This window comes from Gasterosteus aculeatus, chromosome 16 (assembly GCF_964276395.1).
Source record: "Gasterosteus aculeatus chromosome 16, fGasAcu3.hap1.1, whole genome shotgun sequence".
Classification (NCBI taxonomy): domain Eukaryota; kingdom Metazoa; phylum Chordata; class Actinopteri; order Perciformes; family Gasterosteidae; genus Gasterosteus; species Gasterosteus aculeatus.
The window spans coordinates 7,176,890-7,200,107 of NC_135704.1; the positions used below are offsets into that span (position 1 = coordinate 7,176,890).

The 23,218-nt window shown below is 47.7% G+C and overlaps 2 protein-coding genes across 2 annotated transcripts; one reads left to right on the top strand and one right to left on the bottom strand.

Annotated features, from left to right (window-relative positions):
• Positions 1-10: 10 nt before the first annotated feature.
• cmss1 (cms1 ribosomal small subunit homolog) lies at positions 11-22,982 on the bottom strand. Its single transcript, XM_040201072.2, has 10 exons — positions 22,853-22,982; positions 2,277-2,407; positions 1,851-1,922; positions 1,622-1,754; positions 1,466-1,525; positions 1,296-1,398; positions 1,140-1,200; positions 965-1,052; positions 789-877; positions 11-342 (listed from the first exon to the last, which is right to left on the bottom strand). Exons 1-10 carry the CDS (start codon positions 22,899-22,901, stop codon positions 259-261), a joined length of 870 nt encoding a protein of 289 aa, XP_040057006.1. The 5' UTR covers positions 22,902-22,982; the 3' UTR covers positions 11-258.
• LOC120833696 (filamin A-interacting protein 1-like) lies at positions 15,946-20,186 on the top strand. The gene is made up of 2 exons (XM_040201068.2): positions 15,946-16,167; positions 17,513-20,186. The coding sequence occupies exon 2, from the start codon at positions 17,788-17,790 to the stop codon at positions 19,900-19,902; it is 2,115 nt and encodes a 704-aa protein (XP_040057002.1). The 5' UTR covers positions 15,946-16,167; positions 17,513-17,787; the 3' UTR covers positions 19,903-20,186.
• Positions 22,983-23,218: the final 236 nt, after the last annotated feature.

Consider the following 23,218-nt stretch of genomic DNA (forward strand, 5'->3'; position numbering starts at 1 on the left):
AAAAGGATGCTGGTTCCTCTCGGTCAGTTTATTCAATCCATCACGGCGGGACGGCGCGTTGCACAACAACGGCGCACAAACACCACCACACATTTGACTCTGAAAATAGCAAAAAGGTACAGAACACATTTTACGCCGACACAAAAGGGAGAACAAACAGGATGAGGCCCCTCAGCTTGTTGTGAGGAACATCGATTCGTGGCTTTGAACATCAAGGCCTTTGGAATCATCAGCACACAGCAGGTCAACAACGGCCGGTTAGTAGAGTCCAATTTTGACTTTGTCTTCTTTGCAGCGCTGCAGGATTCCGCCGAGCAGCAGCTTCATTAAGTCCAACTTGACCTGAAAGACACGTACGAGATATCAGATGAATCAAAAACATTCTTATTCAGTCATTCACAGTTGAAGACCTATGAAAAAAATGACAGACTCCATCATGCTTTGTAAGTGGGAAAACCTGCAAAAGTCGGCAGTGTATCAAATACTGTGCATGAATATGCAAATATTGTTTGTCAAAGGTTTCACAGCTCCTACTTCACTGGCAAGTCCATTCTCAGTGTGCGTGTGGTGGAGGGGAGAAGTCTTGCATTTCTAATCTAAAGTTCATAGCCTCAAGATATATAGTCAAACCAAAAGTTACTCATTACGCAAAGTGATTTCAGATATTTTGTATTCATACTGCATTATTTCAATTGGAGATTTATTCATTGGTACACATTGAAAGCTGTTTACACTTCATAACCAGCGCGCTCATTGTCTCCTCGGTCCAGCAGGGGGCAGTAGCTCACCTCAGGAACGTCCACCATCCTTCTGAGCTTTTGGTCCCTCCAGTTCCAGTCCAGGACCACGTACTTCAACGCCTGCAGGCTCAAGCCCTCTAAGAAGGAACAAAGAGTTTGCGCGGGTCAACCGTGAAGCTGTGGGAGGTCCGGTCAAACCGGAGGCCCGGTGGGCTCGCGCTTACCCTTCTCAACGAGAGCGCTCATCCTGCCGGGCGTCCCTACTCCTATGTGGGTGACGCCCTTTTGGAGCAGCTTTATCTGCTCTTCTATCTGTGTGCAGAGAGAAACCGTCCACGTTGCTAATTTTACAAACACGGCCCTCATCATCATCATCATCATTGTCGTCGTATCTGTTACCTTGATGTGTTTAGCAAAAAGTTTCACTGCTTTGGCTTCGCCCTTGAACACCGTCATCTGCCTGGAAATAACGCGGAACAAAGAAACCGTATGAACAACATTTAGATGGTTTCAAAAGGAAGGAATCAAACCAACACCTCATGGCGTATCGCTTACTTGATGAGCTCGATGGCTCGGAGGGCGGAGCTACAGACGACGAGCAGAACCAAGGCCCTCTTCTCCGTGTGCTGCTTTTGAATCTTCGACCACTTGGGGCAAACTGAAGGGAAAACAAAGTTAGACGCTTGCTCAAAAGGCCGACATTTTTAGTTGGGAACGCCACTCACCCTGTTTGAGAAAGGAGGAGATGGTGTGCGTCAGGTCGTTACTGGACAGGAAGCTGGAGTCTGCAGGTGCGAGAGGGCAGGCGGTGACCTCAGTGAATCAATGCAGCAGCAGTATTGAGCTGATTTCCCCGTTAGAGTGGACTCGCCCCGACTCACCCTGCAGTTTGAGATCCTCCTGCTCGATAACAGAGAGCTTGTCTGAGAAGTGCTGCGTAAGCAGGTTCTGCAGGTCCGACGGACAGCCCGGTTTTGGCTCAGAAGAGGACAGCACATCTGTAATCGTCTTCTTCTGATAAAGGAACCACAGCAGTGTACAGTGTTATTCACAGACCAGTGACGGTCGTCCCACTTAAATAAAATAAAAAGCAGGTGTCACGACACTCACCTTCCTCCTTCTTTTGGGTTTTGTTGACGGTTCATCCTCAGCGGCTTTCTTCTGAGGGGTAATACACTCTTTCTGTGAAGACAATGCACAAAGAACGAACATGAGGATGAACCTGCGTGATCTTCAGGGGTCAAAGTCGAAGTTCATTATAATGTGGAAAACTATTTGCTTGTCTGACCAACGGTGACAGTGAAAGATTTTTAATTGAGTTATTTTTTCCCTGACGGCTCAAAACAGAACAGTCCAATACGTCACATTGGTATATTTACTATATCACTAATCAGGACACTTTTCATTACATGTCCTGATATCTATTAAATATAACAGACCACGTTCCTGATTATTCCCAATAGTAGTTTGCAAGACACAAGCTTGTGCTTGGTGAGCTGTAATAGTTCAAACTCAATTGGCAAAACATTACAATACCTGTTCAATCTTTTTCTTCTTCTTGGGTTTAGCGGTTGCCTCGGTCACACTCTTCCTCTTCTCTGGCTTCTTCTGTTCCTTCTCTTGCAGCTCTGTCGGTGGCGGCGCGTCCTCCTCGGCCGCAGACGCGTCTGAAAAAGGGGAGACGTTTCTTCGTTACACGTGTGAGAATATTGCTTTTACTGCAGTGCAAGATGCATGAGGATGACAATCAGCTTCACTGCCAACGTGTGAGAACAACACACACAAGGACTTTGACTTTATGTTGTCGTCAACGCACACACAGAAACGGACATCGTAGCAGTGTACTGGTGGGAGTGTGCACGTGTCTGAGGGCGCATCGGGGGCCCGAACTCCACCAGAAATGACAGATTGTTTAGTCTGCTTAATGAAATAACAGTTCAACGACTTGTGTTGTCATCTGCTGCAAAATGAAACAAAATGAACTCAACCATAAATAGGATGGTAGCGGAAACACTGCCATGGATACGGGCATATACACTTACAGAACCCGTTTCCATGGTTTTACCCGTGCAAACCCTCGTCTCCAGGTAGTGATGCATTTCAGTCACTGCAGAAAATAAAGTTTCCTTTGCGATAACAGTCACGCAGCAGGCCTCAATCAGCACGTGGTTCCATTTAGAGGCCCTGTTGCTCCCACTTCTGTCGCTACCTCTCATCTCTTGCTATGAGGTTGCACTCGGACCCTCCGGCACCACATACATGAGGGCTCGTTCAAAATACCTTAAAGACAGCTGGCGATAAATGCAAGGATTCACCGTGGTGCGCTTCCTTTTCTTTGCAGTTATCTGTCTCCATCTTCTCCAAGTGCTCACATTGTTTCAAATATCTGTGAGAACCAAAGTTTAAGTTGTAGTGCTGACTATTTAAATAATATTTCATGGAAGTTGCCAAAAACGTAACGAGAAGCACCACACACACTGGGTGTGTTCCATCAGGGGGATTTGTCCCTGAATGTTTTAACACAACCTCAAGAATTAGGTTGGAAAAACATGGTTGAATACAAGTGCTAGATGCAGGCTCATATGGAGGCTGCTGTTTTTGTCTGTTCTTAGCACTGTGTGTTACAAGGAGCTACCTGTGCGCGGAGTACGTCGCTGCCACGTGGGCACACAGCCGGAGGAGTTTTATTTAGTTTTGGGGAAATATTGTACGATGGTCTTACATTTAGACGGAGCGGATTGCCCGCCTGCAGCTCCGCTCACTTTGGAGTTACTCTCTCACTTTAGCAGGTCTTTTAATTCTATTATTACTAACCACACCCCTTCTCCACATCATCCCTCATCATCCCTGTTAGTAAGTCATCTGTCCTCCAGCTGAAAGATCAATCCCACTATTGATGGGTCAACTCTGCCAGAAGGGTGACGTAATCACAGAGGAAGACTACTGGTGGTGATATTTATGGGTCGGCATGTGTGGTTTCAGCTGGGAGTTTAAATGGGAGCAAGATATTGTAACCCGTTACCAAATATCTAAAAAGAAGCTGTGAGGCAGCTGGATAAAAAAAGCCACTTTCGACTAAACTATGGGTGCTTCTACTCACGGAGCTAAACAGACATAACGCGCATAGTATAGTACCATTTCGGACTCTTTCAGGTCGGGGTTTAAGTTTCCTGTACTATAGTATGCAGGAGAAGAGAACACTGCTGGTCATTGAGAGGTCAGGGGTTATAGAACAATTGCTTTGGTTTTCTTTATCTTTATACGTGCTGTCAAAGACACCATGTCTCTGGAGGATTCTCAATTCATGAGAGCCTGCGGGCCCAATGTATTTAAAGTCTTCCAATCTGTTTTTAATTAGCACCTGACATATTAAAGCCTGGAAATGGGTGGCGAGAGGCACGTTAGCGCTGATTAATCGCACGCAAAGAGCCCCTTTTAATGACGACCAAACTGGGCTGATGGCGACGTGCCTACCTGATCTATGAGAGTTTGAAATGAGACGCACGAGTGAACGATGCGCTTCTATTCATCACTGCTGCAGTGAATCAGCGAAGCACACATGACAATCAAAGACAATTCACTTCTCTTAGTATCAGAAGGGTCGACACCATTCTCCTTCAGTCAGCATCGACAGCGGCACCGACAGAACGGCGTTGGTCCAACTTCTCCTGCGGACATTTGGCGGGTTAACGTGTGAGGGAATCTGTTGCTGGTCGGCCAAAGAAAGTCAACTAACACTCAAAGAATGTTCCATGAATCAATTAGTGGATTCGATCGACCGATCTGTGACGCCTTCTTCACGAGGCACACTTTAAACGTTGGTTTTCAGATATGTTCTCATTAGTTTCTGGGAAATAAATTGTTCAGCGTGAAAAAGCACAACCAAATGACTGAACTTGCAGAGGGCATTATTATGCTGTAAATTTAAAAAAGAAATGTATGATTGGATGTTTCTAAACTTTTTTTTATTTGATAGCAATGGTCTGTTGAGGTTTGTGGTAGTAAAGAAAGACAGAGAGGCAGTAAGAGGGAAAACTATTTCAAAGCAATACCCAGGGAACTATAAAAAAATCAATCGGCGATCAAATGACGATTAAGGAATCCTTACACTTAGGAAGCATAAAAAGAACCGATGAATGAACAGGTTTGCCGAGAATAAAAGGAGGGTGAGTGAACGAGAGCGGCTAACCAATCTGCATACTGGATAAATGAAACAGCAGGGTTGAAGTCTGATGATGTTACAGCTCAGCTAACTTGAATCAATGCAAGTCAATGCTGCGCAGAGGAGGCTCAGTGTTGGGAAGTCCATCAATACAGGCTGCTGGTTTTAATGCATGTGGTTGACGGGGTTGACTCGGTAAAGGGAGGCTCGATGGGCCGGGAAACGGTTTATTGTTTCACTTTCAGACAAATGGCACTTGGATTTGGCTTTTACTCTTTTTTGTTTTAGGGTTGCTGTTCTGAGCACCGCGCCGCCACAACCGATCTCTTAATCGTCAACAGTCGGCTCTTAGTCTGATTAGACACCACTTTTGGGTCTTGGGAGGACCGAAGGGTTCACTTATCCCTTCCCTCAGGCCCAAACGCGTCCCATTATGTCCCATCTAGCTGCTGGGCAGTATGGCTATAAATTCATATCAGGGTATGTTTTAAGATTCTGACGGTATCCTGGTATATCACGGTATTTTGTTTTTCGAGTAAACCGAAACCGCTCGCTAGCCAACGCTAGCTCGTTACCGCGCTAGCTCGTTACCGTGCTAGCTTGTTACCGTGCTAGCTTGTTACCGTGCTAGCTGTGGTGTCGGATAGTGTTGCCAACAGAAGCAATGCCAGCGGCTCAACATACTTTGCAATAAGGTGAGGTTTAAAAATAAATAAATACATCAGTCTGTACAGTACTGTACAGTATGGCGGTTCGTAAAAGACTCGTATTGGTTCAAACCCAACTCCCTTTCCATGGAACCCATTCAGGGCCCGTTTAAACAATCAATAACTTATCTTAGACATGTGGTATTGAGTGATTTTGGGAGTGGTGCAGCAGCGATTGGCTCACCAAAGCCACATGCGTTATTGTTAAATCAATAGGGGCCGGGGGCCGCATGCACAACTTTAACAAGCAGGCTACAGCGGAGTGGCAGAGGGGAACGCCATTCTGGTTACAAATCCAACGGCTTCCATTACGTTCCTGTCCGACCCGCTCAGTCCACCTTGTATTCAATTACTTCTCTCCCTATAGATTGCAGAGTCGCTCATCCGGGGATTTGTTTTTACACTGGCTGACTGAAGTTGACAGAAAGACAGGTTTATAAATCCACAGAGTTCACGCGGTCTTGCCAAGGATGTACAAGCGTTTCCAATGAGCGATAGGAGCATGTTGTGCGATCTGTTTGGGTGTGTCAGGATATATTTTAGTTGCAACTTTGTTTACTTCCGGTGTGGGGTTGACCCTGTAAACAAAACCGCGCGTGCCTGCAGTAAGTTAGATCGGAGACGGCAGTTAAAGATGGAGAGAGGTTGTATTAGACGTAAAAACAAACACGACATACAGCGTAAAACTGTGCAGAGAAGTTCCACCATGTGTCAAACAGAAGGGTGGCAAACGGACCATTTACGGACCGCTAGGCTAAGCTAGCTGCTAGGCTACTTCCGCCTCAACATCTACCCTGCGCGGCACACAGTCTGCAGAGGACCACCACTGTGTCTCTAAAAGACGGGGGTTTGGAAACGTCCTCGCCAAATGTAGGGAGATTGTTGGCACTTCAAACACAGCCGTCAAATGATGGAGAGTTGAGAGCACAGATGAGCAAATGTTTCTAGTTTTGTGTTTAAAAAGAACACAATTAAAACTAAAATACACAATTTAAAACATTAATCGCATTTAATTAATTTCAAAATGTGGAATTAATTACTTCATTTTTAGATATATTTTTTAATATATTGACAGCCCTATTACATAGATATATCCAATGCCTGGGTACATGTGGGTTTGTGAGTATTGTCTCACATCCGCTGTTCCCCGCTCTGCTCCGGCTAAAGCAAACATCGGATCACATGATCTATGACCCGACCTGATCCTCTCAGGAATTCTCTCTCAGGAGTGGTTACTCGGGGAAGACATCCGCTACATTGACTCTCTTCATGTTCTGTGCAGCATTTGTTTTCTAATACGGTTAAGCCCCCTCCACCCACACGTTTGATTCGAGTGTTAGAGGAGCTCCTGATGATGTAGCAGAGGAGCCGCTAATCAGACACATGAGGGGATGTAAGAAACCCAAAGCTCTTAAGCTTCCACAACAACCAAATGAGAAAAGCCTTTCCTCCACTTGCCTTGTCAGCATATCGAACGTATGCACGGCCATATTGTGGTCTGCCAAAGATTATTTAAGACTTCTGACTCTTCTCTTCCTCCTTTTACCAACGGAACTTTCCCACATATTTTGCTTTCACGCCTCCCGTACTATTTCCCTGACAGACATCGGAGGATGCCGTCTTTCATTCACGATCAATCATCGACAAAAGACTGATGCATTAAATGAGGGAACCAACATCCGGTGTCGGAGTGAGGATAGGGTTAATTGTGTTGGGAGTACTATTGTTCCATGAGCTCAACATGAATGACTTCTACTGGACCAACATTACATCATGAAAAAGCTGCGTTGACCATATTTACTGACGTCACTGCTATCACAATGGCTGTTTGCTTTCCACAGCTATGCTTTTGATTTATAGGCCTCAGTCACTGTGATGCAGCGGAGACCACCTACGTGCACACAAGTCATTCAAAACATATGAGCGAATGCAAGACAACAGGAATAACTATTGTTTATGAGTGTAATGTCAACTGTAGAGTTGCTGTGAATACAACTTAAATATTACTCTATTTTCAAAATATGTTAACAGCACTCCAAGAACGTATGCAGTTAAAACAGGTTTTTCCCAACCACACTTTTATTTTAATTCAGCAACAACCACCACCATTATCTAGACTTCAAAGACAACTTGAAGACCGACAGCGAGGAGGAAACTATTGCTGTAGCCCAGGGTTCAGATCATAGGAATCCAAATGAAAGAAACATTGAAAGTTTGTGCTCTTTCATCAACTGCACACGCACCATTCAGCAGTCGGGTAAACCTTGCGCACTTTAAACCGCGCTGACGGCAGGAACACCGCCACATCGGGCTCTTAAGACTTATTGAAGGCAATAAAAGGGGAGCAGGAGCCGTACTCAAATATTCAACATCTCCTGTCATACAAAGCACACCCAAATAATAAAAGGGAATATTTAAGGTGGAAAATAACTGTTTGCAAGTCGTCCTTTCACTTTGTCAGACGTGCACAGTTGCTGCTAAAGCTGACACATTTCCCGGAGCATTTTTAGTTTCTTAATCCGTCTCTTGCGGCGCTAACAAACTGTGTCAACAGTCCCGTCAAAACTAGCTGGCTGGAGACTTGTAAATTCCCTCAAACACAAAAGCTTGAACCAGCGCAACTACATCTGCTCGTCACCTACTGCGCTCCTGCTGCGCTGCAACTCCTCAGTCCCAACGTGGTCATAAAGCCCGTCAGCAGCCACCCGACTAGCTGCGGCGCCTCTCGCTGTGCTCGCGCCACAGCGGACATCCGGCGTCCAGGGCGCACGTTAGCTGGAGCCTGGAAACCAGAAGCCAGAGGGGACTCCAGGGCATAGACTGAGCCGCTGAGCCTTGTGTGAAGTGGGTGTGAGCAGCTCACTGAGAATAAATTGTCCGTAGCAGGGATTTCAAACCAAAGAGCTCCCCTGGGTTGACGGGCGGGATGCTGCTTGCTCGTCGAGCGCAGAAGTCCCCAACCGCCGGGCCACGGACCGGTACCGGGTCGCACCACAGAAAGACAAAAAAATTTTGGTTTTTGTCATGCTTTTTTTTTTTCATGAAAAATGTTTTATTTTGAAAATTGACTGTTTCCTAATTACGTGCGCTCGTCCCTCTTGACATATTTCCCAAGCGTCACTTAGCGTTTTTTTCACGTTCACAATTGCCCTCCACTTACGGCAGTTCCGCCCACCTGCGGACAGAGAGCGCGCCACTACACCCCCCACACCACCCACGTTAGCCGGTTATTTCGACGTGCACATGCTCGTCCAGACACCGTGAGCACAGTGTGACTAATGGCGTCCGTCCAGTTACGACCCGGAGGCCTGGGTCTGGGCTTGGCCGCTCATATTAAACGGCACCATCAGACGGGAGATAAGATACAAACTGGCCGAGGGCTTTTTATAGAGAATACAGCACCAAAGGCTGCCAGCTCCCCGTCCTCTCCACCGCACGTCAGCCATCTTGATCCGTAGCAACCAGGGGATGAACCCGTTTAAGCTGACCGATTGTGGCCCCTCATGTTATAAATCGTGTCAGCGAACTACGATTCCTGTGTGGCGCAGCCAGTTTAGATCATTTTTAAACAGTGACCTCATGAAAACTCCCCAACAATTGTGTTTAGAGCTTTCATCATCCCTTCCAGTCGCTGAGAACAAGTGGAGCTAAAGGAGCGAAGGGACAGCTGAGACAGCTTCATCCGTCTCCCTGATTGATACCGAGGGGGTCGAGAAGAAGGGAGGGAGGCCGGAATCGTTGCTCTCCTTCCTGCGCAGGAGCCCGAGACAAAATGCCTTAACGCAAACACAATCTATTAAGTGAGCCGACGCTCTGGGGGGATTCTGTACAGAGGGACGGCTGCGGTTTGAGACCGCTCAAAAAGACTCGGGGTCCATTTTCTTACACAATATTTGTCCGTCACGCACACGCATTATGTCGTCTTGTTTAGAGAGACACGTGGTCGCTCTCCAACCGTGTTGACAACAAGCAGATGCGGCCCTCTTGTGTGTGTGTGTGTGTAGACAAGTAGAAGGAGGAAAGTGACTGAGACAAATGGCGACGAGGAAACGGTCACATTGCTTTCCAGTCCGGTAACAGAATTTCTGAGGAGGTCTCACTCAGGGACCCCTCCACCCCCCCGTTCGCCCGCCCCCAGAAGTTGTGAACCCAGGTGAAACGCTGAAACTAATTGCTTTTTCCGTAATATCTAAAATAGGTGGGAAACCCAAGGACCCACGTTGTCCAGACGAGCCAAAAACAAGGGAATAAGAGGGAGTCCTCAGACACGCTGAGAGCCTGGACTGGAGAAGCAGAGCGGAACAGCAGGGAGATTACATCACCCTCCGCTAATACGAACCTGCTTGCTTTTTGTCTCTAAATATGGAATGAGAACAAGTCGGAGAAGGCTGGCTAGCGAACACTGTTCAGCTCATATGATTTGCTTCGAGGACGGAGGGACGCACAGTCCAGCTTTCTGGCAACCTTCGGTCCGTCCCGTCTGCCAAACTGACAGGGATTGTTGTAAATGTGCTAAGTGAGTGAGACCATGACATAAGCCTCGGGTAAAGCAATGGATAACACTAACAGTAATGATAGGACGCCTTCTGATTTGGAAGAACCCACAAGGGGATTACATCATCTGCATCAGACGGCCATTTACGAAAGCCTCAAAATAACCACATGTACTGTGAAGACGCCGCACATTCTCTACATGACATGTAATGTTGCGCAAGGTGCTTTAAATTATCAAAATAAAAAAGGAACAGATCTAAACAAGGGCAGATGGTATGAGATGATAAAGAGACAGTCGGGGCTCGAACCCGATTCTTTGATCTGAAGCACACGCTTGTTTGCGTCCTTCAGCTGCTGCTTCCAATAAACGCATCCCTTCACTCCCTCGTAGACAGACTCAAAGCCGTGCACCCACTTGGTAAAAACATCAAAGCGGGTTCTTGGAATCGACATGATCAACAGTCACACAAGTCAAAGACTCCCTCCCGCCCCGTGCAGCCCCCCTACAACCCCAATGCAGAGGGGAGGAGCGAGGGGGGAGGCGGAGGCACGGTGGAAGAGCCGTCCCGGGATGACTTGTTGTTCCTGCTCAGTATTCTGGAGGAAGAACTACAAGTGGGCCCCTTTTCGTCCCGTCCCAGGACACGACAAAGCCAGTGTTCTCCTTGGATGTTTGTCACTCCAAGCCAGAGACGAGGTAATCGGCACGGTTCCAGCGGACCGGAGAAGGTGCTCCGCGCCCTGCAGAGGGACGCGCACAGAAAACCTGCTGCTGAGGTGGAGCGAGTGATCAGATTTAATGAGGGAGGGAATGCATTACTGTCTGACGGACAGGAGCATCCATTTCGCATGCACCGTTGTCACACACACACACACACACACACACACACACACACACGTGTTGTTCTGCACAACAGGTGTTACGTGCGCTGGATCTATTCTTCTGCAGTAACTTGAGTCAAAAGCCCTGAAAAGTTATATTCCAATACTGCACAGAAATAATCTGAAAGACATACTGGTCGGTGCACGGGACCCTGGAGGTTCAGATGGGCGCTAAAGCCAACGTTAATATTCCCACTGAACCGGTCGCCCGATTCTTAGAAACACCCATGGAGGATTAGACTCGAGGCTCAGGGATTAAAGTACTTCGGGGCACTGGAACAAGGCACATCTGAACTCTGTACACTTGTGCCGGCTTAAATTCTCGTAGTCTATAATGGTCTTCACGGCTGAGTGGGAGAGCAAAGGCTCTCTTGGCTGTGTGTGTGTGCGTCAAGACTGAACTAGTCCCCTTTAGATTCTGGAGTCTGTTGGGCCTTGCGGTCAGCCTGGCTCGGTTCACTCTCCCTTGTAAACGCATAAACATACACTCGTATGCAATTACATATTGAGTCTAAATTGGCAGCCTCCTGCCCAATTCTACAATACCACACAATACAGGCCTTGCATCTGAAACCCAAAGTAGAAGGGCCGACAGCTCGCTTGTGGGTGAAAACATTCCCTTCAGAAATAGAGAGGCCCAGTCAGATGTGGCTCCGGGCGCAGCGTGGTCCGACGTGAAGGAGGCCACCGGTTCTCCCTGTGCAATTTGCGGCCCACAACGCGGCCCGTCGTGTCGAGGTCCCGGGGCTTGTCTCGGCCAACGTACCATCGGAGTGCGCTCTGTAATCTGGCTCAGCGCTGGCCGAGCCGTTCGGCGACTACTACCGAGGGGAAACGCTGCAGCCATGTGGAGACTGGACGCGCACTGGGCCTGCAGCCTCGGGAGGAGACTAGTTGTCTGCTTTCAGTGTGCCAAAGTGAAAGAAAAAAAAAAGGTTTACTCATCCACCACAGGCACGTACACACAATTGAAGAGCAAAAAATAGCCAGGCTAGTGGAGTGATTAAGTTTACTACAGCTCTGTCTATTCAAATACAATGTGGAAACCCTAAGCATGCACACATGAAGGCTGTGTGGTTGATCTCGCCCTAATGATGATTAATACATGAGTGGACAGCATGTCTGTGGTGCAGTATGAGCCCTGCAGATGAGCGTTCTCGTCTGCTTTGACACTAAATTGTACAAAGAGGCACACTTGAATTTGTTGCGTATAAAACAGACCAAAAACAGTACAGACAATGTAACTACTTGATTATAATTGGGAGAATCGTCTGCAGATTAATTAATAAATAAAAGTAATTGTTGCATGCCTGATAAAACTTTAGCTACCCCTCACTGCATATTCACAATCAACCTACAGCTCTTTCGCCTGTTGATGCCCATTTGGGTTCTACGGCACGTTTACATTCCCTTTCTCCGTGTTCCCAACTGAATTTCAGCTTCTTTTGAGCTTGGCACAAAAACATTTGAGCTGAATCAATGCTTGCATTTATCCACAGGGTAAACAAGACGAGGCACATGGCGATACAGCCGGCGCCTTTCATCTCCCTCTTCATCTGGTCTTTCTCACAATTTAGCTCTGCAGTAGCCTAAATATTTAACTGAAAGGATTTCCACTCCTACTCCAAATCCACTTGAACTATCTTTCAATCTCCCTCCCTGTTACTTTTCAAAGAGTGTGCTCTGAGCTAAGAGAGCCACTCAGCCTGGCTTCAAAACAAAATTGGCGCCCCTCTTTTCCGTTTCATTTTCCTACTAAAAAGGAGTCCCACAAGATGCCATGTGCACAGCAGATGACCTGTTTTAGCAATGAACTACACGGCGAGATTCCAGTTACGGCATATAATCACTTTATGCCATAGCATGATCCCCGTTGCATGTCAGAGGGTGATTACATGGTAGACATCAGAATGCAGCGATGTGGTCCTTCCAACCTCAAGAGATCAGAACAAGCTCAAAGTGTGTACGTGTGTTTCCGATGGTCTGTCAACGGAGTGACAGCATCACAGCGCTAACCGCGCACATGTGTTCAACACACAAAGACATACGTGCTCTCATCTCCTGTTCACTCCAGCTCTGAATCACAGTTTTTACAGGCTCTGCCCGTAAGACACTTTTAAAACTAGTTCTTGTTTTTCACCTGTTTGGGTGCAGTAGTTCTTTGGGCTGAATGCTACGGGTCACAGTGACAATGCTAACATGCCAATCCATGTAGTGTGTATTGGCGAGCTAAAACTTGATCATTTACTGAAAAACACCAAGTACAGGCGGGACTGATGAAAAGTATTTAGTCATAAACATGTGTTTGACAAATGTCTCCCCGGTAATGAAAAGCAAGGCGGGGGGGGGGGGGATCAGCAAAGTTATTGCAATTCATCCTAAAGAGACGATGAATGTCTGGGGCAAATTTCATGGCAATCCATCCAACAGTTACAGATATCGCTCAACTCATCGTGCGGCGAAAGGAACGTCAACATCATTCAAGTTCAACCTCGGTGAACCATGAATGAACAACAAGCCTTTGCAATGTCACGGCTATTGATACAATAACGGCTGTTACGTTTCACTGAAGCGTCAACCTGCTGGCGGCGCTGGAGGACCGACAGATTGACATGCGGACAGACCGGCGTCACTGCCCCTTCAGCTGCTCCGTTAACGTGCTACCGATAAAAGGAGAAAAGCTCTCTGGGGAGCTTCAGCATTAAACATGGTGTAGGAAACATTTTGGAAAAGGAGAGTAAGTAAACTTGGCCGCGTCGCAGCGGAAACAGACAGCTGTTCTGAATCCGTCCCTCCGCGCCGCACACTCGACGCGAACCCGCCATCTGCCGGCCCGGCCAATAATGTGTCAGAAGAAGAGGTGCATAATCTAGCATAAGAGTCTGGCAGAGCGGCTCCTCGGAGCAGAACCGCTGTGCTGATCACAAGCTGCTGGGCCTCTTTATTAGCTACAAGAAGGATATGAGGTTGTTTTAGTCATCGCTTTGGTTTTTACTAAACCGTGTCCCGGTAAATGAAGAGATGGTGGTCCAGGGCCAGTGCTTTTCATTTTGCATCTTAAACATGACTTGTGTGACCTTCTGCACATTATAATAAGTACATCTGGAGGATTGTACAAAACTCGACATTCCCCAAACTACACTGCTGTATCCAAATAGAAGGCCATGACAACAGATCAGGGTGCTACTCTCAAATAAAAAGAGAAATGTTTGAGGGTTTTTCTTGAAAATGCCTTTGAGGGATCAGATTGTTCTTGTAATTGAAGAGAAGCGCTGGGGATTCCAAACCCCTCCTCTCGGCAAAAACAAGACATCGTGAACTCTCAGTTTGGGAGCTGGTCCGTGCGGACAGGAACGCTCACAAATGAGGCGGATTTCTCACTCACATTCCACAACCAGAGATTACAGCATTGGCTTCGGTGTCAAAGCGGATCAATCGAGTCGGACGATTTATTAAAAACACGCTGTTGTCTGATCGGCAGCTACCCAGCGCTAATAATCAATCTCCTAAATGATTCAACGACACGTAATGCCCATCCCCGACGATAGCCTCGCTGTACACAACAACCAGAACCATTCATCATCACGTTATCGCCGTTACAAACAAAAAACAAGTCACGGGGACTTGCTATGCACGTCACCAGAGATCTCGGACTTTGAAACAGGCGGCCGCGGTTGCAATCAATCCATTAAGAGGTTAAGGAGAATGCGAACGAGGAGTAGAATATAGGTCCGACATCATTAACTCACAGAACAGCCTGTGATGGTAACAATTCATGGTAGACTACAACGCACATGGCGTAGGGTTCATGCTGCACACCTACGCTCTACTTTGCTGTTGACTGAAACAACAAAGGGCTTTGGCGTGAGTGTAAATGCAGTGAGGGATGACATCATGGGTCAAGTGTTGGATGTGGAGCTGACAAAAAAAAAATCCTTCAAAAGCCGCAAAAGCCTCTTATTGATAAACTACAATCTGACTTTTCTGAAACACAAACGCTGGTCAGTGTTGCGCAACCTCCCGTTGTTTTCTCCGAACACGCGAGCTATCTAACGCTTGATAAAATGAACTAAAGAAAAGTTTGAATCCGCCTTTTAAGAAGTCCTGTACATTTTTGTGTGACGACATCATGATACGGAGTAACTGTCTTTCTGTAGGAATATTTCCGGTGAACACTAACTGGGAGCTCTCCGCACCAGGAGGGGGACACGCACACATTCGTATCTATGTTTGTTATTCTGCTGCAGCGCTGGTGGTCGTGTCGTCCAGTGAGAGGAAATGGCATTCATTTCACCATCACAACTTTTGGTATTCATGTCGGGACCAGCAGGGGGAATGAGGACGATATAATAGTTCATCCCTCCTGACTGAAGAGAGTCAACAGATGATTATTGTATACACATTTGTATTGTGATGCTTTGGCAAAGTTTACGCCAATAAAGCCCTTTTGAATTTGAAAAAAAGGAGACAGATCTAATTAATTCTTTATAATCTCAAGTATCAATCTTTGACAAGACTGTCCTCAATAGATAAATGCCAATGAAGCACAGCGAAAGGGAAACATATGGATGGAATTATAGGCCTATGAACTGATGATGTCATCTCACAGTCAGGTTATCAGGCCCGAGGCAAAGCCAAACACACAAAACATGTCTCTTCTTAAAAGCGCACACACGCATGAGCTTCAGTCGAGTTTGGCCTCGCAGCACTAAAGCGGGACAGTTAACACGTTTGCTCAGGCTAATCCTGCACACAGAGTTAGCCGTCCTAGTTTGAATGTGATTGAAGCTTCAGGTTTCCACACACACACACACACACACACACACACACACACACACACACACACTCTGTCCTTCCCATTAGCCTCTTTGGCATTGCTACGCAATGACTTCATCTAGAATGGGCTGAACTCCAGTAAAAAATAAAAAACACACACACACACACACACACGAACGCACACCAGTAGAGCTGCACAGTCCCATATAAGGACTTGCTGATGATGTAATGGGCGCCAAGGACTGAGTGAGACTCAGTGTGCAGCGCACTTCTCATAATGTTTGGTTTTCCGGATGGAATGTCCACATCACTGGGATCTCCGGGAAAGGGAGAGGTGAAAGAGTAGCGGCGATTTATTTTCTGAGGATTGTTTTTAAACAGGACAGAGGCCAACGGCACAGCACAGGTAGGAACAGACCAGTAACCAGCGGAAAAGTTAGAATGTGTATTTAACAAGGTCTTGACCGACAAACAAAGTAACTGCAAGACAAGTCACAGGCTAAATACGTTCTCCATAGTCCCGGAGTCTCAATAGAACATCTTTCACTGTGAGGTTGAGGAGAATTTACAAAGCATTACAAACTGTCTAAAAAGTGTCTAAGCCGTATATTTAAAACAACAAATGAAGTTTCTGCGATTTAAATAAGGACAATCCTCATATCTCAGTAAGACCATTAAAAACTAATCTTGGGGTAAGGTACTTTAACCTAATACTTTATGTATTAGAGCAATGAAACATCAACTTTCCGACCAATGATCAATTCCATGCGGAACATTAAATATAAATCTTACCCTTTAATCCCACGCATGCACATTGTTGCTGTATAGAGATGATATGAATCATCAAACATAAGAGTACAGATGCTGAAAATGTCAAAATGCTTGAACACAATTGCAAACTCACATTTCAAATCACATTAGTTTCCCAAAATATCCTATCAAAACCCTCTTCACATGCTTCTCTTCAAATGTTGAACCGGGGCAGTTTCTGCACAGACAGGTGGTAAGAGATGTACCGGTAAGGTCCTCCGGGACTCGACACCTGCACCAACAGTCCCGGCACTCGCACGGGATTGATTTTGATTCCAACGGGTTAAAATGGACCGGGTGGGAGATCTCTTTGAAGAGCGCCTCGCTCGCAGTAGCACTCGACAAAGAGAATGTGCAGTGTGTATTAAAATGCATTTGTACATTGCTGGCATGCGTCTGGGGAAATGCAGGGGAGTGACAGCACTTGTAAATGTAGCCGGGCTGTAATTACTTATGGAACGGGGGGAGATTCCTGCCTCTGCTCGCTGAAAGCGGGGCAGTGCTGAAAGGGGCACAGAAGGGGGGCGATTGGGTGCAGCGCTGAGGGTACTCAAGGGTAGAGAAACTTCTTAATTAACAAACACTTCCTGCCAAGGGACCATCTGCCAGAATTGTCTAAACATCCTAGAGATTGCGTGCTGCCTGGAGAGAAGCGCACAACGACATGGAGTTACATGTACTCCATGTTTTGGGCTCACCCTCACAAGGACGGAGGCAAGAATAGGTGTAAAAAAAAAAATTAAAAAAAAGATTTGGATTCCATTGAAAAGTAGAAATAAATATTTATGTTGCGAATACACAATTTAGAGAAAATATTTGTGTTTCACAGAGATTAAGTATAAACAATACACAGTGTACTTGGAGGTTGAGAAAACAATATTACACAACGTAAAACCATTTCAAATAAGTTTGACATCAGCATTGTTTGTTTCTCTCTGCAGACTCAAGTTCCTCATTGTGAAGGAGCGAGAATACCAGCAGATTAAGACAAAGAAAAGTGGAAAATTATTGACTGAAGGATGAGCTCACCAAGCTGAAACTGGTCGTGGTGGAGCAGCTGCTTCTGGGCGAGGAGCCGCGGCGCTGCGTCCAAGAACTGACCGTCGCCACTGACCACATCGAGCCGGGGGTCGGCGCCGCTCTCCCTGGCCCAAAGGGGAAGGAGGCGCTCGAATACCCACATCGCAATCTAGTCCCCCGCCAGAGCCAGGACGCCATGACGGCGCCGGGCCTGCTGTCAGAGGTGGAGCTACTGAGGCGGCGGGTTGTGGAGATGGAGGGAAAGGACGAGGAGCTGATACGCGTGTGGGACCAGTGTCGGGACCTGGACCGCAGCCTGTCCAGGGAGAGCAGCCACTGCCGGAGCTTGAAAGTGGAGGTGGACAAACTCAACAGCCGGATCAGCGAGCTCGACCGGGTGGAGGAGAATCTGGGGCAGAGCAGGCAGGACTGCAGCATCCTGAAGGGCAACTTGGAGCGAGAGAGAGAGGTCGCCAAGGGGCTGGCGAACGAGCTCGACGCCCTGAGAGCCAGGGTGAGAGAGCTCGAGGCCGCCGAAGGCCAACTGGAGAGGAGCGAGGCGGCGATCAGACAGGACCTGGCCCAGCTGAGGTCACTGACCGCGGCGCTGGTGGAGGACAGGAAGGCCATGGCCGAGAGGCTCCGACAGGCCGAGGAGAGACTCAACAAGAAGGAGGGCCGGACAAACGAGCACAGCAACACGGCGTCGACGGCGGAGAGGCAGCAGGCGCTGAGGTCTAGGGCCGATCTGGAGGAGAGGATTACGGTCATCACGAAGGAAAAGTACGAGCTCCAGGACAGACTGAAAGCCGAAGGGGAGAAGAACGGAGAGCTGCAGAGCAAAGTCGCCTTGATGAAGAAAAGGCTGCAGATCCTGGAAAACAGGAGGGAGAAAGAGAAGTACACCCACGGCTCCATCCCAAACAACGTCGAACACCGCAGCCACACTGAGGACAACAAGGTCAAAGAGCTGACCCTGGAGCTGGAGAGGTTGCAGAAGAGACTACGGGAGAAGGAGGTGCTGGAGGAAGAGCTAACAAAGGTGGAAACCGACTTTGAGGCACTGCAGAAGCGCTTCGAGAAGGAGCAAGAGAGCTGCTGGGCTCTGACGGGGGAGCTAGAGTCGGCGAAAAGGGAGCTAGCCAGGTACGAGCAGGCGGAGAAACAGGAGGTCAACCAGGAGCACCTGCTCCTCTGCCGCCTTCAGAAGGAGCAGGTCAAGTCCAGGCTGCTGGGCCGAGAGGTCGACGCCCTGAAGCAGAAGCTCCAGAAGCTGACGGGAACCGAGGAGTCCATCTGCAGGGTGCGGACGGACCACTCGGCGCTGCAGAGGAAGCTCAGCCAGCAGGAGGCCAGCAACCGAGAGCTGGCCCGGGAGATGGAGGAGCTGTGCGGCGAGCTGCACCGCCACGGGCAGACCAAGAGGCTTGCGCCCGGCGCAGACACAGAGCGCCCCCGCCGGACCTCCCGGGAGGTTCAGACCGAGCGCGGGGAGGACGAGGAAGCGAGCAGCGTCAGAAGGAGATCCCTGGTCAACAGCCTGAACAGCGGCAGCAACATCAGCCCGTACAGCGGCCGGGCCGATCCGAACCCGGCGGCCAACGGAGAGGTGATGATGCTCGCGCACACGCCGGGGCAGCCCTTGCAGATCAAAGTGACGCCGCATCACGTCCTCAACACAGCCACCCTGGAGATCAGCAGCCCCAACGGCGACGCGGCGGCGTCCTACACCAGCACCGCCGTCATTCCGACGAGCGGGGCCTCGCCGAAACAGAGAATCACCATCATCCAAAACGCCGCTTTGTCCACGGTGGGCGGCAGGACGCCGCCTACGAGCCCCGACCGCACCGCCGTTGCCCCACTCGACGGCGGGCCCTTCTCCCGGGCACTACGGCCAAACTCGCCGGGCTCAACCGCGCACGACCACGGCGGCTCCCCCATTCAGGTTGTGACCGTCAGGACCTGCTCTCCGGAGACGCCGGAATGCTGCGAGACGCCGGAGCGGCACAACAGCTGGCAACGCGGGCGGTCCGGCAGCGGCGACGCGGGTCCCGGTGTCATCGCCGCAGAGGACAAGAAGATCCACATCCACCTGGGGAGCCCGTACGGCCCGGCTCTGAGCGGGGGGACTCCCGGCGCCCCGCAGCCCGTCGGGCCGTACTACCTCCGACACGAGCAGAGGACTCAGGTGCTCGCCAATGGCTGCCACGTCAAAGGCGTGGGCACAATTACGAGCAGCATCACCATATCCCCCGCTGCCTCGTCAGCGGCACATTCCTCCAACATTACAGTGAGTGGCCTCTTCGATTAGGAGAGAATGTGCTCGACGTGCTGCGCCGTGTCTTCGGCCACACTGCAGGACCAGACGATTGAAAACAATTCATGATGGGAACCCGCAAAGGTTTCTGTGTTTTATAACATTTATGAAATAAATGCTTTGCATTTTTCCCATAAGGGCCTCTCCTATTAGATCTCGTTAGTGTCTACGTGACAACCATTTATTGACTGTACGAGCAAATGCGTGATGGGTGTTTTCCATCTTCTGTTTCAGCGATGCTTATATGCCGTTTATTAAAAATGCTTGTGTTGATTATAGTCATTCTCTTTTTAAATACTTCAGCGAGCGTGTTGGCATCAAAATAGGTTGCCAGTCGGTTTACCTTGAACATTTAAGACTTTCTTCTAAAACTTCAATATAAGCTTTTAATGTTAAAAAACAGAACACATTCTGAACAGCGCTAGGAAATGTTTATGTGTTTGCTATGTTTGATTAAACAATTGAGTCACCAGCTATTTCAACCACAGCCGAATTCCTCATAAGCGTGCGTGTGTTTGAGTTCAAAAACCTCCTTTAAATGTGCACTGGAAAACTCTGCTCATGTTTTAAACAATTACCGTTGGAACACCTAGTGGAGGTGGGTCTGTTAACATTTATGGTGGTTGAGCTATTAAAAAGCCCATTTCTATTTGTGGCAAAACAAAATTAAAAAGGTCATAGTCTTAAATGTTTTGAATGGATAACACATATTTGGATACCTTTTCAACTTTTGCACAACGCTGCAAAACATCATCTCATAATTTACTGCTATAAAAATGGGTTCAGGATGTGTATGAGGTGCAGCCATTATCATGCCAATGCTGCTTTGTTAGCCGCACGTTTCCACAGCAGTAAAAGCACTCTGCACACTGGTCATTACAGACCAATAATGCAGTTAACTTCATGGTTCTGTTGATTCGCCTACGTTTTAAAGTATCTAGTCGGAGTGTCACTTAAAAACGATGATCCACTACTAGACTTAAACAGATTTTACAGCTTCGCTGTTGCACAAAAAAAAAAAAGCCTTTGATTGCTCCTTCGCCGGCACACGACGGCATGCAGGGGAAGCAGACCGATCCAGAGTATTAAAAAAGTCAAGATGGATTTGGCAAAAGCCTGCGTGCACAGCACACTAATGAGCAACATAACTCATTTAATTTTTGAGAAATAAATTATCATGAAACCCAAATTCCAGAATATCGCAGGTATAATCAGAAGCTGTGTGGGTTTCTATTGAACAACAATTAAAAACCACACAATATATGATTAAATAGAGTGACAGAAATAAATGACCAGTCATTTGGCTTTTTATAAAACTTGCGCGAGCTGCGTCCTCTAGCTGAGACATTAGCTGAGCAGTTTGGGGGACACAGTGGGGCTCACTTTGGCGAGAGAGGCCGGCAGGGCAGCAATGCGATGACAAACATCAACCACAGTGACATCACCCGTTGGCGAGGGAGAAGCCAGGTGAGGCATTTGAAGAGACTCCAGGGCAGAACCGGGGCGTGACAGAAGCCTCATGGGACGTGTGTCATCACTCGGAGCATTTAGCCACAAGAATCCCCACCACGAAAGTCATCCCGCTTCCTACGAATCTCCTCTCCATTCCTATGACTTCAAAGTCCGTCCCACGCGCTGAAAACCTTCTACGTCTTGTCAATATTCAGTCGGCCTCACAGCGCTTTCTGTCAAGCAGCTCTGTGAGACAGATGGAAAGCCTTAACGAGATGTCAAGTCAATGGGCCAGGACGAAGACACATCTCCATAGAGTCCAAAGATATGAAGTATGCGTTGTTTTTCAGGAGGGGGAAATGCATACGACCGTGGCTCATTCCAGAGATGTAAGGCGTATGGGTCTATGCTGACAACGAAAGGCAAAACATTTATACATCTTCACACACACACATTAAAAAAATGCTTCCTAAAAAAGCAAATGATCCAACTTGGTGAAATCCAGCATGAGCATGTCGTCAATTGCCTCAACACAGCTCTTAGTTAATAATGCCGCTATAGATCCCTCTGGTAAATAACCTGTTTCATGTTCTATTAACCCAAAATTGCTTCCTCCTCTGAATAAACGTAAGTAAATACTATTTAGTAGTGCAGCCTGGAACACAACATTTACCGGTGAAATTTAAGAATTATAAAGTCAAGTGGTTTAAAAAAAAAACAATCAAGCAAAGGTCAAGTACGTCAAGATTTTACTTTAGCATGCAACAGCACTGGAATTAAAGTTGGTAAATTCCCACCACTGGCTTTACTAACTCATGCAAACGTTCCATTTGGGAAACGTTTTCCGTCGGAAGTAACCCGTGACTCCGTCGCAGTGTACTCTGTGACGTCACCCGCGGGCCCCGGCCCGTCACGTGACTGCCCTCTGTTGGTGGTGTGCGCGGTGCGCGGAGCTACGGAACAAACCCTCGAAGGTGAACCGCCTCTCGTGCCGCATCAAGATGAAGATGGGCAGCGCGGAATAAAGAGTTATTGGTACAGACGCGCCATGTATACGGTTCAAGGCAACAGTGCATGACGGAACACCGAATTATTGCCTGCGATGACTCTCGCTAAAATAACCGAGAACCAGCACACGTGTTTGCACACACCCACACACACACACTCTTCTCGTAACAAGCCCCAACGCTAACTTTCCCTGTCCTGACAAATCGCGTGTAAGCTAAACAGAAACCTGCCGGTGCTTTGTTTGATACACTCTTTACTTTAAATGAGGTTACTGTTCTCTTACTCTTTAAATGGAAACGTAGTCCCAAGTTTCACATGCAGACTGCTGGTAAGCTAACGTTAGCATGGAGTTAGCAACTGAAATGCGTCGCAACGGCTTCAAAGATAACGTTAAGGAGTTCGCCTATCGGGGTGAACATACCAACCGTGCGTTTCAGAGACACAAGAACAAATAAAGACGTTTAATTAAGTGAAGAAATATAACCTGAGTTGCCCTCGTGTGTCCACCACTCTTCACCCAGGTCGTCTCCCATTTTCCTCGTAGCAGAAGTCCGTCCAATCAGAGTCCGCCGCTGAGAGCGCGTGCGAGGGGTGCGTTCACAAGCAGCACGTTCAAAACACGGAGCGAAAAACTCGTACGGGACACCATGGAAACTAAACCAGGTTATCCCATGACATCATTCACGTTAGTAACGACTTTAAAAAGCCGATGCACAAAAACAACTGCTCAAATAACACCAGAACGCTACTTTTACTCACACATTTGAATGCTGCAAGGATTGTTTTCAATAGAGCATTGAAAGCAGGGCATCTTGGTATCATTTTTTCTAAATTAAAAAAATAAAAAACA